At 41.3% G+C, this 17,602-nt stretch overlaps 1 protein-coding gene across 1 annotated transcript in view; it reads left to right on the plus strand.

Annotated features, from left to right (window-relative positions):
* The first annotated feature begins 6,252 nt into the window (after positions 1-6,252).
* Positions 6,253-17,602, plus strand: part of USP38 (ubiquitin specific peptidase 38) — a 32,564-nt gene continuing 21,214 nt past the window's right edge. The window contains exons 1-4 of the mRNA XM_040966576.1: positions 6,253-7,337; positions 8,799-8,934; positions 15,089-15,218; positions 17,453-17,554. Coding sequence (XP_040822510.1) covers positions 6,656-7,337; positions 8,799-8,934; positions 15,089-15,218; positions 17,453-17,554 — 1,050 coding nt within the window. The 5' untranslated portion in view covers positions 6,253-6,655. The remainder of the gene's footprint in view (positions 7,338-8,798; positions 8,935-15,088; positions 15,219-17,452; positions 17,555-17,602) is intronic.

Consider the following 17,602-nt stretch of genomic DNA (forward strand, 5'->3'; position numbering starts at 1 on the left):
AGATAATTAAGATCTACACTTTATAACATCTAAATGAACTCTGTCATTTAGATTTTCTTTGCATTCTTTCATTTCTTTACATTCTTTCATTTTGCTGGTGTTAGTATGCATCATCTACCAATTCTGTTAGATTTATACCTCAATGGTTTCGACTGGGCAATCATTAACAATACTATATGTTTAGTGTTTGTTTTCTTTGCTAGTACATAAAAGCAAAATTTGTATTTGTCATCCTTGTTAAACCCACTGATCAGTTTCAGAATTATTCTGAAGATTTTTTGAATTTTTAAAATATGTTTTTTATTTCATTTTCAAAGAGGTTATTCATTCAAACAATTTATAGACTGCCTTGTTACAGGTAGTGTATAGTTAGGCATGCAGATTAAAAGAAAATTAAGTTTTCTAATGTCATAAAGCTTCAATCACAGAGGACAAAGACTAGTTAAATGACAAATTAGTACATACTATAAAGGAATGAACAGTATCATAATACAGTGGTAATCTGTAAATGACTCCTCAAGGAAAGGACTACTGGGTAGAACACTTAGATTTCAGACGCCTGAAAACAAAGTTCAAGTACCAAAGCCCTGGCACTTGAAAGAGTCCAGCTTGAAGACCCAGTGTGGCTCACATAGTAAAGAGAAGAGAAACTGGAGAAGGCACAAGAATACTTTTGTGTAGGACCTTAGTCAAGAAAGCCATCTTTATTCTAAGATAATTACTGGAAGTTTTAAAATAGTGTGGTGAGATTAACTCCATGAGCCTTATAAGTCATTCTAAAAAAAAACACTGTAGCAAAGGAGCTGGTATGCTTCTTGACTTTTTTCTTTTAAAAGTTATATAGGAATATAGACCGCATAAAGTCAGGGATAATTTGTAACTGCTTTGCAGATGGTTTATTGATTACAGCTGTCTCTATTATGTACTGCACTTGCTTTTGATTCTGTAAGGGTATATAAACTTCCTATGGGAAAGAATCTGATAATAAAACTGTTCCTCTTGGCCAGCTTTAACCACATGCTTTTACTCTTCACTCATCGCCACCACCGCTTTCTCTTGCTTTCTCTCTCTTCCCCCCTCCCTCCCTCCTTCTCCCTTTCTACCTAATAGCATGATAAAATTAAGTCTGGAGTCACACTGCTGGCAGGATGAGAGAGATCACACCAGACAAACCTAAAGTATATTACGGAGTCTTTATTAATCAAGCTTGGTGATAACAGGACCTAATAGAAATTAGCAAATGACAAGTCTATGTGACAATCCAGTCTGAATCAAAATCCTGAGAAGAACAAATGGTCATTTCCCTGAAGTCCATCCATAAAACTGATGGACTTATGTCAGCCTCCCCAGCAATATAAGTTATCCTAAGAGATATGCAGCAAACTGGACACACTTACAAAGCTGCAACCATTCACCTTTCCCTGGCTTCTCTGTTTATATTCCATTACTACTAGGCCTCACCTCTCATGGAATGGTTGAAAGTACTCAAATCAGAAATACAAAGCATCTTAGCACTAACATCTTCACTGACTCACCCAAGCAGTGAACAGATGGTGAGGAATAGACACACATGGGCCAGATTCAGGAGCTACCTGTCCTCGGAGTCTGTCTGCAGGAAACCAGAGAGCAAGCAACTACTGGGAAGGCTAAGAGTTACAATGCCAGACCCATGGAAGCACATGACCAAGTGAGCGAGCCCCTCCCACCATGGGCCTTTTATGGGGGCTTGCAGGAGTGCCTACATAACCATGCAATACTGCCTTCTCTCGGGTTCCAGGTGATGACAGATGAGTGTCACAGGTGAACAGAAGGGACCGCATAGGTGGGGATGTGGAGGAGCGGCTTCCAAACTCACAACCCTGAACTAGCTGCATATTCCACAATAAGATGTCTATTTACATAATTTCTCATGGCTCTACTACCTTATCTATAAAACACAGTTGTAACCACTTGCAAAAATTTGCTTTGACAAGTGAAGATAATGTACAAGAGGACTTTAAGCAGCTCACAGAAATGTATATTAAAAAAAAAATCTTGGGCCCAGTGCGACAGCCTAGTGTTTAAAGTCCTCACCTTGCATGCACCAGGATCCCATATGGTCGCTGTTTCTAATCCTAGCATCCCTGCTTCTCACCCATCTCCCTGCTTGTGGCATGGGAAAGCAGTCAAGGACAGCCCAAAGCCTTGGGACCCTGCACCCGCGAGGGAGACCTGGAAGAAGCTCCTGGCTCCTGGCTTTGGATTGTCTCAGCTCCACCCATTGCAGCCGCTTGGGGAGTGACCCATCGAACAGATCTTCCTCTCTGTCTCTCCTCCTCTCTGTATATCTGGCTTTCAAATAAAAATAAATAAATCTTTTAAAAAAATCTCATGCATAAAATTCAAATTTTCTCTGTACCAAAATAAACTCAAGGTAGGTTGTATTATCTTTGAACAGAACTCAGTTTGAGACACTAAGAAGGATAAAACATCAATTCAAAAAGAACTCTTATCTGAGTAACAGATTTTGCCAAATCTGAAGCTAGGACAAACATGAAATTTATGGTGAAGCTTGGAGGGAACAATGATGAAATTACTGATGCGTTAATAAAACTGTATAGTGACAATGACCTGCGGAAATCAGCAGTTTGTAAATGGGTAACTAACGCTTACTGAAATGAGCCAGTCCCCAAAGAGAAACATCATGTTTTCCCTGACCAGTGTTAACAGGGCACAAAAATTTGTAATCTCAACGGACAAGACTGATATTTTGAAATTTGAATATCATTTACTCCCTTGTATACATCCTTAAGGAACAGCTGGGGATTTTTTCCATTTGCTATTTGTTTAAGCAAATATTATAGTGTTGAGCCTGTGATACCTAACTGAAATGAAACTTGGGCCATTGTAAAAATTTAAAAAAAAAGAAGAAGAAGAAGAAGGGGTGGATATAGACGATGGGCGAGATAAATAATAAGTCTGTATGGTAAAATTTGTGACATTTGTTCACTTTATATAAATAATTTAAAACAATTTTTTAATGAATAAGATGAATCTGAAGAGTAAGGTCACAGTGGCAGACCATCCACATCAATTTTTGAGGAAATTTTTAATCTTATTCACAGCCTAATTGAACAGGATTTCTAGTAGAAGCAAAGCCAAAACCAAATATATCACTTTAGTTCAAATCACACAATTCTGACTTTCTGCTTGACTGGGGTAAAACCATTTTATAATAATCAGCTGCAGACACAGCTTTCAATGAAAATCCTGTTTTCTCAAGAAGACATAAATACAGAAAGAAAAAAAAAAGGCAAAGTTCCAGACATTCCTTTACTCTAACAAAATATTCCCTACAGCAGGGACTGGACCATGACAAACCCAACCCCAATGTCCCAGACAGACAGCAGAAACCCAGCCAGTTGAGCCATCAGCAATGCCTCTTGGGAACTGCACCAGAAGCTTAAACTGGAATCAGGAATGAAAGCCAAAGACCCAGCCCAAGGCACTCCGACAGGGAACCCTGGCATCCTGGCCCCCAGGCCAAACGTTCACCCTTCAGTGAAAATGGTAAAGGTCGGTCAAGATCTTAAAGAATAAAGAATCATAGTGGGACATATCAGTGCAATCCTGAAAACAAAACAAAATCACATCCAATGGCTACCAACAGGTGGAAATGGCCAAAAGCAGACCAAGATCAAAGATTTTGGCAACTGTTGTTTTTTTGGAGGGGAAGGGTTTGGGAACTGGAAAGGGAGGAAGCTAAAGCATTTGCTTGTTGACTCTGATAACCAAGGAACAACAAATGCTTGTTTTCAGAGTGTCTTAACAAAGTTAGCCAAAGCTGCAGCAGAAAAACACCTGGGAAAGTTCCACTAGCGAGTCCTCCACCAAAACATTCCTACTCAATTATCTCATCAAATAAGGACCATTTTGCAAGTTTCCATAGGAGACTATTAGGCATCCACCTTACAATCCAGACTTGGTTCTCTGGGCCCTATACTTTACATTATTTAAAGTTGGGTACTTCAAATTGAAATTATACAGCCATTGGAGAGCATGTTACACAACATTCTATTGCCATTTGCCAATGGCAAAACACAAAACATATCTAAATTTTATTCCATGCATTTACCATTTAGGAAGTTCTTTAAAAATGCAGGCATGGGGCCTGGCGCGGTGGCCCAGTGGTTAAGGTTCTCGCCTTGCACACCCCGGGATCCCATATGGGCGCCGGTTCTAACCCGGCAGCCCCTCTTCCCTTCCAGCTCCCTGCCTGTGGCCCGGGAAAGCAGTGGAGGACTGCCCAAAGCTTTGGGACCCTGCACCCGCGTGGGAGACCCGGAAGAGGCTCCTGGCTTCGGATCGGCATAGTATTGGCCTTGTGCTCACTTGGGGAGTGAATCATTGGATGGAAGATCTTCCTCTCTGTCTCTCCTCTCTGTATATCCGCCTTTCCAACAGAAAGAATAATAAAAATAAATCGTTAAAAAAATGCAGGCATGCTGGCACAATCGCCAGTTGGCTAAATCCTCACCTTGCAAGCAGCAGAATTCCATAAAGGTGCCAGTTCATGCCACTTCCCACCAAGATTCCTGCTTGTGGCCTGGGAAGACAGCAGAGGACCACCCAAAGCCTTAGGACCCTGCACCACATGGGAGAGCAGGAGGAAGCTCCTGGCTTTGGATTGACTCAGCTCTGGCTATTGTGGCCACCTGGGGAGTGAACCAATTGGAAGATCTCTGTCTTTTCTCTCTATAAAATCTGATTTTCCAATAAAAAATTAAAAATAAATCTTTTTTAAAAATGTAGGCATGCTGCTTTTAGAAGCATGATTGAAAAAAATTTTAATGTTACATATTGTAAAGACGGACAACCACATCACATTTAGAAATATTAATTTCTTGATATAATAGCAAAAAAGCAGAAATATTATGGATAACACAAAGTAATTTGTCACACAGCAATTTTGCCTAACCGATTTTTTTCCCTCTGCCTTCACTACTACTGTTCAATAGTTTTCATCTTCAAATGGTTTCCCAGCACAAAATCCAATTCCCAATCTTTTCCATTCCAGTTCAAACTTGATTTTCCACCTTATTTTTGTTTCCAATTTGGCTCTTATTCCCAGGAAAGGAAAACTCTTCTGTGAAAATATGCTTTCTACCCATTTGGAAAACAACTTCTCCAAAACCATTCCTGTCCATTATCATGGCCATTTCTTAAATCCTCAATTACTTCACTTTTTTATCTTTCATTTCTTATCAGCTGGATCTCCTTTATCCATGCAGTATCTCCTTTAAAACACTATTTCTAAAATCAATCTAATCTTTGTCTTAAATATAATTTGTTGATGTAATTTTAAGTTTGTTTTTAAAAAGTTTAACAAACTCTTTATTAGATATTTTAAATAAACTAGTTCTTCAGAGTTCTGTTTGTGGTACAGGATATTCATTTTTTATTTCAAAACTATGTTAATCAGGCCTGAATTAGGCAGGATTTTCCAACGTAAAAATCTCTGATTAAAGTTCAAACTTTTACTGTGACTCTTTGGGATTTAACCCGAAAGAGCACAAGCATGGGTACATCTTTGTCTTACTGTAAACCAAGACACACGTTAAATGTTATTTTCACCAGATTTTCCCACTTTCGCATTATTCTTACGGCCCAGGGACTTTCACTCATTCTCACCTGTTTGCTTTTTTTTTAAATTCTTCTCCCACTTTTCAGAAAGCTTTCTAAATTAGATAGGAGAGCTCCCTTGGAGATTCTTCTTGAAGCCTACTGAAGCAAACCTCTAGCTCAGTCCTCACTTGAACCACCAGAACAGGCGGTCGCGTTCAAGCACTGGAGCCCAACACTGGAGGGCGCCTCTCAGTGACTTCTCACGGAGCCTTCTGGGGCTTCCCCACCGCCCTACACGCTCTTCTCAGGAAACTTCAGCCTAAGTGGCATTTTCTCGGGGTGTCAGGGAAACTGGGCCCTCACAGAACCTAGCAGGCTCAGCCCGCGGTCATCTCACCTGGCCGCGCCGGGCAGCCCGCCTGTGACTGGACACAGGATCCCCAGTGACGCGGGCCGGCCGGCACCGCGCGCCTGCGCCTGCGCGTGAGCAAAGGGGCGGGGCGGAGGTCCGAGTGTTGACGCGGGCGGGGCAAGGGGCGGAAGGGCGTGGCGAGTGGGCGCGGCGGAGGGGGCGGGCCTTGCAGGCTCTGCCTGTGTCCTGCACTTCCTGCTGGTTGCGCCTTTTGAATCCGGGTCGCCGGGACTCGCCTGGGTGTCTGCAGCCGGACTGCTGCCGGCATCGTCCGTGACAGCCCGTCCTGACTCAGCCGAGGGCCCGGCTCTGCGCTCGGCCTGCGGGAGCCCGGCCGCCCGCAGCCGGCGCGCCTCCTCCACCTGCGGGCTCGCAGCCCCGAACCACCTGCTGGACTCGGCCCCTGGACGCCGATGCTAGGGGACTCCGCGGGCCCGGGGCGGTGGCGGCCGAGTGCGGGCCTCGGGCGCCCCAGCCTCGCCGCTCCTGCCCGGGCGTAGATGGATCCTCCTGCCCGATAGATGTGGCTGCTGAGGCGGTGGTGGCGGTGGCCAGTCCAGCTCTCTTCGGGCCTGTCTCGGGGCTTCCGCCGCTCGCGGCTTCTCCTCACCTCGACTCTGGCCTTGCCCCGTGGCCACCATGGACAAGATCCTGGAGGGCCTGGTGAGCTCCTCGCACCCGCTGCCCCTCAAGAGGGTGATTGTGCGCAAGGTGGTGGAGTCGGCCGAGCACTGGCTCGACCAGGCGCAGTGCGAGGCCATGTTTGACCTGACCACTAGGCTCATCCTGGAGGGCCAGGATCCCTTCCAGCGGCAGGTGGGACACCAGGTGCTCGAGGCCTATGCGCGCTACCACCGGCCGGAGTTCGAGGCCTTCTTCAACAAGACCTTCGTGCTGAGCCTGCTTCAGCAGGGCTACCACTCGCTGGACAGGAAGGACGTGGCCATCCTGGACTACATTCACAACGGCCTGAAGCTGATCATGAGCTGCCCGTCGGTGCTAGACCTCTTCAGCCTGCTGCAGGTGGAGGTGTTGCGGATGGTCTGCGAGAGGCCCGAGCCGCCGCTCTGCGCCCGGCTGAGTGACCTTCTGACCGACTTTGTGCAGTGCATCCCCAAAGGGAAGCTGTCCATCACGTTCTGTCAGCAGCTGGTTCGCACCATAGGCCACTTCCAGTGCGCGTCTAGCCAGGAAAAGGAGCTACGGGAGTATGTCTCCCAGGTGACCAAAGTTAGCAACTTGCTGCAGAACATCTGGAAGGCTGAGCCCTCCACACTGCTGCCTTCCCTGCAAGAAATTTTTGCAAGCATTTCTTCCACAGGTAAGGGCCACACTCCATGTCCTGGGCGTTCAGTGTGTGCCTCTAGTTCACACACACCCCGTGTTGTGTTTCCTGCACACAATCTGAAATGGAGATGGGCGACTGAAGCCCTCCTTCAACATTGTATTCCCATCATAAGAATGCCACCTTGAACTCTAAAAGCAAGGTGGGGTTCTGATTTTAAACATGTAGAGCATCCAGGTCCGAGGCTTCTGGCAGTGCAGGTTGCTCGAGTCGCCAGCCTGTCCTTAAGTTCTGGAATGCTTTGAGGATGACGGTGACTGCGTAAGGCTTGTAGTCATTAGTGAGTAATGGTAGCGTATTAATGTTTACTACGCGTTTTGTACCTGACTCTTTCATCTTGCAATCGTTTGTTTTCCTGTGTTTTTAACTTCTCTCATCTTAAAAAATCCTGGATTGTGCACTTTGTTTAATTACTGTGTTATCCCAGACAGCTTTTAAATATTGACAGTTTCCTGTCTGCTGCATGACAGAAGGAATACAGATACGGTGAAAGAAGGTGCAGAATGAGGTAGATGTTTTTGTGCCAGTGAGTTGCATTCTCAGAAATGAGAGAAAAGTGAGGTTTGGCTAGAAAATGGTTGGTTGCTCACCAAGGAGTTTCACCTTTTCATTTGCATTCTTCATTCTGCCTTGGAGCTTTTAGGCCCGTGGGTTGTGAAATAGTGGGTCCCGACCCATGTTTATTTCCACTGTGCTTGGCACAACCATTCACCCTGGTTGTGCCACCGTTGGCAACTTCCTGGATGTTTGAACTTTGTCCTCCTTTTGACTTATGAACCAGAAATAAGGATGAAGTTCTAACAAGCATCAGAAATTCTGATGAATTTAATACAATTATCAAAGAAGTACTGACTTTGCATTGGCAATATCTGAGTTGGGTTTTTTCCTTTTTTAAGAATTTGTAAATTGACTTGTTTGTGGCAGCCAAATTGTTAGATCTTCCTTCAGCTATTCAGCTGTAGCTGAACAGTACATATGCTCATCTTGGATTTGTTTAATTTCTAGTTTAAGCAAAATTTTCCCAAAATTCATCTTTATCTCTACTTTAAGAGACTATTTTTTAAAAACCTGCTTAGAGCAGTGTAGTGACTACTCTGATAGTTTTAACTTATTTTGGCTGAAAATTGAAATTGTCCCTTACGTATCTTTTCGGACTAACACTCTGCAAGTGAATGTTTTAGCACAGTGATAACATTAAAGAATGCAGAAAGAGAGAACTTTCTTTCTAAATGTGGCAGTAGTGTAGAACAATTTGTAACTCAGTGTCCTCTCTATAGAGTGAGTGAGTGTTGCTGTTGATTCTTAAATGTTTGTCTCCTGTTCCTGATTAACACCTTAGCTACAGTTATCTTACTCTATCTAGTAAAGTGTTGTTCTTTTATTTTGCTCAACTCTTCTTTCCATGTTCCTTTTTCTTCAAAATTAAAACCCCACCAGAGGCATCATTTGAGCCGTCTGTGGCGCTGGCAAGTCTCGTGCAGCACATTCCTCTGCAGATGATCACGGTTCTCATCAGGAGTCTGACTGCAGATCCAAACGTGAAGGACGCCAGCATGACCCGAGCTCTTTGCAGGTACCTGTGGAGCCACTACGGGCAGTGTTACAGATTTGAGAGGAGGCTACATTTTTTTTTCTCAGTAATGAGAAACTTAGAAAAATGGTTAAAGTTGAAATCAGTAATCAACTATATCAAGACTGTCTAAATTAATGGGAATTGTCTTTGTGTATCCATGCAGCTCAGTCACTGAAACATCCCTTTCCATTTAACTTTTCTTTAAAGGCAACAACAAACGTGTCATTTGTTAGAAAAACCAACAGCAAACATGTATCATTTCTTGTTAGAAGTTGGTTGGATTTCAATGCATCTCACCAACTTATTTTTTTGCTTATTTTTGTTTCTTCTAACCTGTATCTCACCTTTTGATCTGTTTGTTTTTGGGTTTTTTTATCTAGCTAAACACATATCTTATTTTTTCTTTAAGCTGTTCTCACTGAATGGTATTCTCTTTGCACTTGTCAGTTTGATATTTGTTTTCTCCCCCTTGTCATAAATAGATAATTTGGCATGATAGAAAATTCTAACTTGTTAACCATTTTCTCTTAGCACTTTGAGAAGCAATTGTTGTTGATGCAAAGTTGGCTGTTAAATCTGATGATCATTCCTTTATGAATAATCGGGCTTTTCTGGTAACTTTTGTGTGATTCTCATTCTCCTTAATGTTTTGCAATTTTTTTTTTATTGGAAAGGCGGATATACAGAGAGGAGAGACAGAGAGGAAGATCTTCCATCCAATGATTCACTCCCCAAGTGAGCACAAGGCCAGTGCTATGCCGATCTGAAGCCAGGAGCCTCTTCCGGGTCTCCCACGCGGGTGCAGTGTCCCAAAGCTTTGGGCCATCCTCGACTGTTTTCCCAGGCCACAGGCAGGGAGCTGGAAGGGAAGAGGGGCTGCCGGGATAGAACCGGCGCCCATATGGGATCCCGGGCATGCAAGGCAAGGACCTTAACCACTGTGCCACCGCGCCGGGCCCAGCAATGGTATTTTTTTATCTCTGTTGCTGAAATAGCACTAAAATTTTTTGTCTTGGATGAATATATCATAAATTTTAATTTCCCGTTAGTAAACAGAGTTATTGATTCAGGGACTGGCATGGTTTCTCAACAGGCTAGTCCTCCACCTTCAAACACCAACATCCCATGTGGGTACCAGTTCATATCCCAATTGCTCCACTTCCAATCCAGCTTTGTGCTTGTGGCCTGGGAAAGCAGTGGAGGACAGCCTTGGGACCCTGTACCCATGTTGGACACCCTAAAGAAGCTCCTGGCTACTGCCTTTGGATTAGCTCAGCTTTGGCCGTTGTGACCAGTAGGGGTGTGAACCAGTGGGTGCACAGTCTTTTCTGTCTCTACTCTCTGTAGATCTGCCTTTCCAAAATAATAATAATAATTAAATAAATAAATCTTTAAAAATATATAAATTCTTTTGTCCTTTGTCTTCATTGCATAGGTGATGAAGTTATATATCCCGTATCCAAAAGTCTTATGACCTGAAGTGTTTCAGATTTCAGAGTTTTTTAGATTTTTGTAACATTTTCATATACTTTTTTGTTGAGCATCTCTAATAGCAAAATCTTAAATACTCCAACATCTAAAACTTTTTTTGAGTATCATGCCAATATTCAGAAGTGTTGAAATTTCACATTTTGGGAAAATCACCTATAATAACTATCATTTTTTTCACCTGAGATGAGTTTTTGAATATTTAGTACAGCCTTTTGAGGAAGATATTATTATTGACCTCATCTTATAGTTGAGAGAACCATAATAGGTTAGAAGTTACCTAATAGGTTACCTAATCTCAGGCTGATTAGTAAGTGTGGGCTTATTATTTGAATTTTAAGTCTAATTTGCATCCTACTTATAGTCACTAACAAGAAAACGAACTAAGAGTAATCAGATTTCTGAGGGTCACTGTGAGAATCAGAAGTTGCCTCATGTCCTAACATTGGTTTTTATTTTTATTTGCTTTTTGTTTTTACTGCTGGTAACAATCTAGTTCCTGGATATCTGACCATAATTCTGATCATAAATAAAAAATTTCCAACTCTTTTGATTAAAGCACCAAATTAGTCCTTTGGAGTCATTTCCTAGAACGGTATTTTTCTTTCCCTGCTATTTTTGCAATAGTCTTTAAGTTGGTAGTTGGTCTTTTACCAGTAGTGGCCTTCTATTTTTTTGTTTGGATGAAGAAACTAAAAAGTTTTACTGTTTACTAAATCAAGTGCAGATTATACTTTTTGGCATTAAGCATTCTCAGTCTTCATTTTTTCCACTCTTTTTCCAAAATCATCATACTTTTCAACGTATATTTTGTTTTCAAACATAACAGGAAAATAACTTTTATTACCTTTTTTGTTTCTATGGAAAATTGTGAACAGTTTTTATATTGTGTTTCATTTTCAGTATACTTAACTAATAATCTAGCAGGAGGGATGCTTACTAGAAAATTTAAGCATAAAAGATAACAATATTTGTGTTTACCAAGTTCCCACTAAACACTTCTCCATGCTCTGCAGTTCTCTATACACAGCACTTGTGCTTCCCAGTCATAGTTTGTAATCCAAAAAAAAAAAAAAAATACAAATGTATATGCCAAACAGGTAACCTCAGAGTGTGAAATTGGCCAGGTGTTAAGGAAATGGGTTATATGAGCTCTTTCTAAAAGGGAAAGTTGATCCTCAACTCTAGTTGTTTGCTGCGATTAGGAAATTTGAACCCATGCTGCTTGCCTGACCCAATTTTTCAAAAGAAGCACAATATCAGTTTTCTATGTAAAAGTTGCCAAGTTTAAAACATTGAACCAAAACTGAGGCCCACAAGTTGCCATGTAATAGTAAAAGTTGGTTTTGTGTTTCATAAATTACAATTAAATCTATTTTGGTGCCTTTTATAATGGAACTGGTTTTAATGTTATGATCTTAAAGTTACATGGTGTTTTTAGCTATAGAAAGAAACATTTTTATTTAGTCAACAAATTTCAGTTTATACAAAATGCTCTTTGAAGTGCATGGATGACGACTACAATTAAATGCTCCTTAAATGCTAAGAAATGAAATCAGCATATCAGAGTTAGTAACCAATATATACTAGATGAGTTTTTATGGTAGTTGGGCCCGGCAAGATAGCCTAGTAGCTAAACTCACACTTTTTGCGCTGAGAATCCCATATGGGTACCAGTTTGTATTCCAGCTCCCTGTTTGTAGCCTGGGAGAGCAGACAAGAATAACCCCAAACTTTGGTAATACCCTGTGCCCCACATGGGACAACACCTGGAGGAAGTTCCTGACTCCTGGCTTCTGATCCACTCAGCTCCAGCCATTGCAGCCACTTGGAAAGTGAACCAGTGGACAGAAAATCTTTCTCTGTATCTCCTTCTCTCTGTATATTTACCTTTCCAATAAAAATGAAGTTTTAAAAAATTTTATGATAGTTGACCATAAAAATAATTCCTTTTACATTACCTGTACCTAAGAAGAGTTGAGCACTTTTAAGTTCAATCAAATTGAAGCAGAACTGGAACATTCCATTAAAGCCAAAAGATGACTTAAGTACCCGTGTTACAATTTGATAATTGGATTACTGTTAGTAAATTTCTTAACTTTTCATTTGGAGGGTTAAAAAATTGCAGAATATTTTATATTCGTAGCGCAAAGCAGTATACTTATTATATGATATCATACATGCTGTATTACCCAGGTAAATGATAAACATCTAACTTTGGACTGCTATTAAAAATACCTTTGGGTAATTTATAAATAATAGAGGTAACAGTTAATAAAAGCTGAGAAGTTTTAAGATCGGAGTACAAACCAGCTCTGTTTGGTGAAAGCCTGTCCCTAGTAGATAGTGCCCTTTGCGTCTCCACGTGCCTCAGTCTCTGAATAAGAGCACTGGACCACGCAGGACCACTCTGTGCTGATTGACAGGGTCATCTCCCAAAGGTCCCACCTCTTAATAGCACATCGGAGATTAGAATTCAACATGAGTTTTAAAGGAATACATTCATACCCTAACAGCTTCTAATTTATGTAATAATAACTTATGATTTGAAGCTTATTTAAGGTTAGTGAGGAGATTGCTATGTAAGGAAATCAGAAATGGATATAGTGTAGAGGGAAGGGACCAACTGAGTATTAAGGATAATGAAGAGCCATGGCCAAAGGAGTTTTCTGCTTCCTACCCACTCTTACACTTTCCCAGTATTAGACGGAGCCAACAGAACTCGAGGCCTTGAACCCTGTTTCTGTTATGGCAGTGCTACAAGGCAGCACATCCAGGTGGCTATGGTACTCACTCATATACCTCCTTAGACTACATCATTTTGTGTGGGTGTACCTGTTTATACTCCATGATTTTTGTATAAACAAAAAGTATTCTTATTACAGCTCTCTTTAATTTAGCAGTACCATTTTTTCCATTTTATATTCTCATGGATAGATTAATATGGATTTATCCTTTTCTTAAAGATGTATTTGAAAAGGAAATTGACATAGAGGGAGACACAGAGATCTTCCATCCACTTTTAACTCCATATGGTCACAATGACCAGGGCTCAGTCAGGCCAAAGCCTCTAGGGCTCTGCTTGGATCTCCCAAGTGAGTGGCAGGAGCCCAAGCGCTCCCGAGATGATAGGGCCGTCTTCCACTGCCTTCCCGTGCATATTATCAGAGAGCCACAACAGAAGCAGAACAGCTGGACTCCAGCCAGGATTTTGACAAGGGGCAGTACCACAAGCACTCACACAACTTTTTGTTCCATGATGCTGGCCCTTATTTTTTAAAACTCTCCATAAGTATTCTATAGTATCAGTACCACAGTATATCTAACTATTTCTTTATTAATCCTCACTTAAGTTTGTTTGCAAGTTTTTAAAAGTAATGAACAGTGAATATTCTTTATATGCAAATACAGGTATGTCTCTGTCTTCTTATGCCCTATATGGAGAATGACCACACAATTTTATACGGATCAGCCTAAAGGTAGTTGGGTGCTGTGGAACAATAGTTGGGGACTAGATCAACTTATATGAGCAGTTGACCTTGATTTCCAGAATTGGTGTACAAGTCTTCATTGCAGTAAATGTTTAATTTTAAGGACAACCACCAGAAAACCTCATATTATTTTTGGTTTATTCCTTGAACTAATCAAGGAATTGATTAATTATTATTCATGAATAAAATTATACACTGCAAAATGTGGCCATCAGCATATATATTCACTCAGTACTTTTTTGAAAGTAGGGAATTTCTTTTTGTTGAATTTGAAAGTAGCATCTACTTGTTTTATAATTCAAAATATAAGCTTTGTAAAAGTAAATAAAATATAGTAACCAGGAAGCAGAAATCTTGGTTCATAACCATATCTCTTACTGTAGATACCTGTATTTTAATTGCTCTTCTTAAAGCATATTTGCCTAATACAGTCTTTTTAAAAAAAAACTTTATTTATAAATAGTTAATAAAATAAACTGTGTATTAGTAACTTTATTTATAAATTAATTTTATTATTACTGACCTGTGTGAAAGGCAGAATAACTGCCAGCTCTACCTTCAGACCAGAGATGGTCTCCCCAACAAACCGTTGAATTTATCTGGACAATAAGATGCTGGACTCTATGCTTGATATAGGTATGCAAAGAAAGAATCTTGACTGAATTTGAAATGTAATACTGCAACAAGGTGGAGGAATCCACCATGGGGGGAGGGCATGGGGAGGGGCTGGGGGAATCCCAGAGCCTATGAAACTGTCACATAATGCAATGTGATTAAAAAAAAAAAGGCAGAATAAGAAGAGAGGTAGAGATGTCTTCTACTGGTTCACTCCCCAAGTGGCCACAATAGCCAGGGCTGGGCCAGGCCAAAGCCAGGAGCCAGGAACTCTATCTGTTCTTTTTAGACTAAATTTGTATGGCAAGTCCTTCATACTGTTGTGTGGCATAAATTCAGAATTTCACATCTGAGAAATGATCATTTGTCAGAAATTAAGAAACTGTCAACTTATGTGAAGGAAAGCTCCTTGTAGACACTCATATCTGTATCTTGGTCAGTGCATGTTATTAGCAGGTTCACTAAACTCTCAGTCACAAAGTAAGTGGATTATCTAGCTCATCTCCCACCTAAGTGATGAAAATGTATTCAATACTGTTTGGTTTTCCTTCAATTTTCAGAATGATTGACTGGCTCTCCTGGCCATTGGCTCAACATGTGGATACGTGGGTAATAGCACTCCTGAAAGGACTGGCAGCAGTTCAGAAGTTTACTATTTTGATAGATGTCACTTTGCTGAAAATAGAACTGGTAAGTGGGAGTTTATAAAGGTACTTGAATGCATGGAATCCTATATCAATATATTCATCTTTGTGTTATCTCCTTTAAAACATCTAATTTGATATGTTTTTATTTGGGGGGCTTTACTTTTAAAAGGATTTAGAAATTTTAAAATGTCATCTAAGCCTTAAGCAATTAAGATAATTTGGTTCCTTTCAGATATCTGATACAGAAGCGTGTTCCTCATATATCTTGAATTCAAGTAATCAAGGACTTTGAGATTTTTGTTTTTGTTTGTTTGTTTGTTTAAGGCTTATTTATGTATTGCAAAGATGAAGTTACAGACAGGGATAGACAGAGAAAGAGATCTTCCATCTACTAACTAGTTCACTCCCCAGATGGCCACAGTTCAGGCTGAGCTCGGCTGGAGCCAGTAGCATCATCTGGGTCTCCCAGATACGCAGGCCATCTTCCACTGCCTTAGACTGTTAACAGGAGCCAGATTAATGTGGAACAGCCAGGAAATGAACCTTCTGCAAAGGGGATGCATGCAGGTAGTGGCTTGATGTGCTACACCACATCACTGGCCCCTACAAACAAGTTTATTGAATTACTCTAATGCAAGATTTATATCTCTAGCTCTTTATTCTCCTTTGAACTTCATCTTCATATGTTCCAATTGTCTATTCTGGGTCTCCAATTCACCTTACACTCTAACTCCTGATTTTTCCTTTCCAAATCTGGTGGTTTTCATCTTAATAAACCATTCCACTTGATTAGGTCAAAAACTTTGAAGCCATCTTTGTCATTTTTATTGTCTTTCAATCTATATCATAAAATCCTGCTGACTCCACCCTTAAAATGTTTACAGAATCCAGTCACCAGCACTCTGATCCAACGTCATCATTTCTTCCTGTGTGGACTGCAGCACCCTCCCTGAACCTGCCCCTGGTCTGCTTTGGCATTACATACATCCTGGAGGCGAAGGACTACTTCTGTTTATCTGATTTCATTCTATTCTGCCTCTCGCTTTCACTTAGGCTGTTCTTGGTATAAATTTGAAAGGCAGAGTTACAAAGCGAAAGGGAGAGGGCCCGGCAGCGTGTCCTAACAGTTGAAGTCCTTGCCTTGAACACACCGGGATCCCATATGGAGGCCGGTTCTAATCCCGGCAGCTCCACTTTCCATCCAGCTCCCTGCTTGTGGCCTGGGAAAGCAGTTGAGGACGGCCCAAAGCCTTGGGACCCTGCACCCACGTGGGAGACCCAGAAGAAGTTCCTGGATCCTGGCTTTGGATCAGCACAGCACCGGCCGTTGCGCTCACTTGGGGAGTGAATCATGGGACAGGAGATCTTCCTCTCTGTCTCTCCTCCTCTCTGTATATCTGACTTTCCAATAATAAATAAATCTTTAAAAAAAAAAAAAAAGTGAAAGGGAAAGGCAGAGAGAGTTCCTCTGTCTGCAGGTTCTCTCTCTAGATGGCCACAGTTGCTGGGGAGCTAGGGCTGGGGCTGTGCCAGGCCAAAGCCAGGAAGTAGGAACTCCAGCAATTTCTTCTACAGGGATGGCAGAAGCCCAAGTACTTGGGCCATCTTCCACTAATTTCCCAAGGGCGTTAGCAGGATACTGGATTGGAAAAGGAGCCACGCAGACGCAAAACTTGCAGGATGACAGCATTACAGAAGGCAGCTTAATCCACTGTACCACGACACTGAACCTACGTGATGCATTTTTTTAAATACCCAATGTATATAAAACAGCAAACCCGTTTTCTAACCAGTATTTTCTACTCATCACACCCTGCTTTACATTTTTATAACGCTTATACCTTATGTTTGCTTTTGTCATCTCTGCCAGCCTCTAAATGGTAGGTTCAGTAAGAAGGAGATAATTTTTTTAGATCCACTGTTGTTTCCCCAGTGTCTAGAATATTGCTGAATAGGAAGAGCTGAAAAAGTATTTGTTGGGTGAATTCAATCACTAGTGAACCAAAAAGCTAACCCATTGTAAACACAGTTTGCCAGGTTTTAATTTAGCCAAGGCATTTTAAGACTTGGTTAGACCCCTACTCTCCCTTGTCTTCATCATGTTATTTCCTAACTTTCTCCTTCCCCCAAGTTTTAATACTGTTTGTTATGATAGAACTTTCTGGGATCAAGGGCATTCACACAAATAACTTATAATTCTAGGAGAATAACCATTGGGATTGAGGTCATGATTTTCCTATGTACTGTTTGAAATGAGTGTTTTCTCTTATCTTGAAGGTTTTTAATCGACTTTGGTTTCCGCTTGTGAGACCTGGTGCTCTTGCAGTTCTTTCTCACATGCTGCTTAGTTTTCAGCATTCTCCGGAGGCATTTCACTTGGTAAGTTATGCTGCTAGCTTTCTACATTGAAACAACTTGCTCTTCAAA

This window comes from Ochotona curzoniae, unplaced genomic scaffold (assembly GCF_017591425.1).
Source record: "Ochotona curzoniae isolate NIBS_2020 unplaced genomic scaffold, NIBS_Ocur_1.0 scaffold_4506, whole genome shotgun sequence".
Lineage (NCBI taxonomy): Eukaryota > Metazoa > Chordata > Mammalia > Lagomorpha > Ochotonidae > Ochotona > Ochotona curzoniae.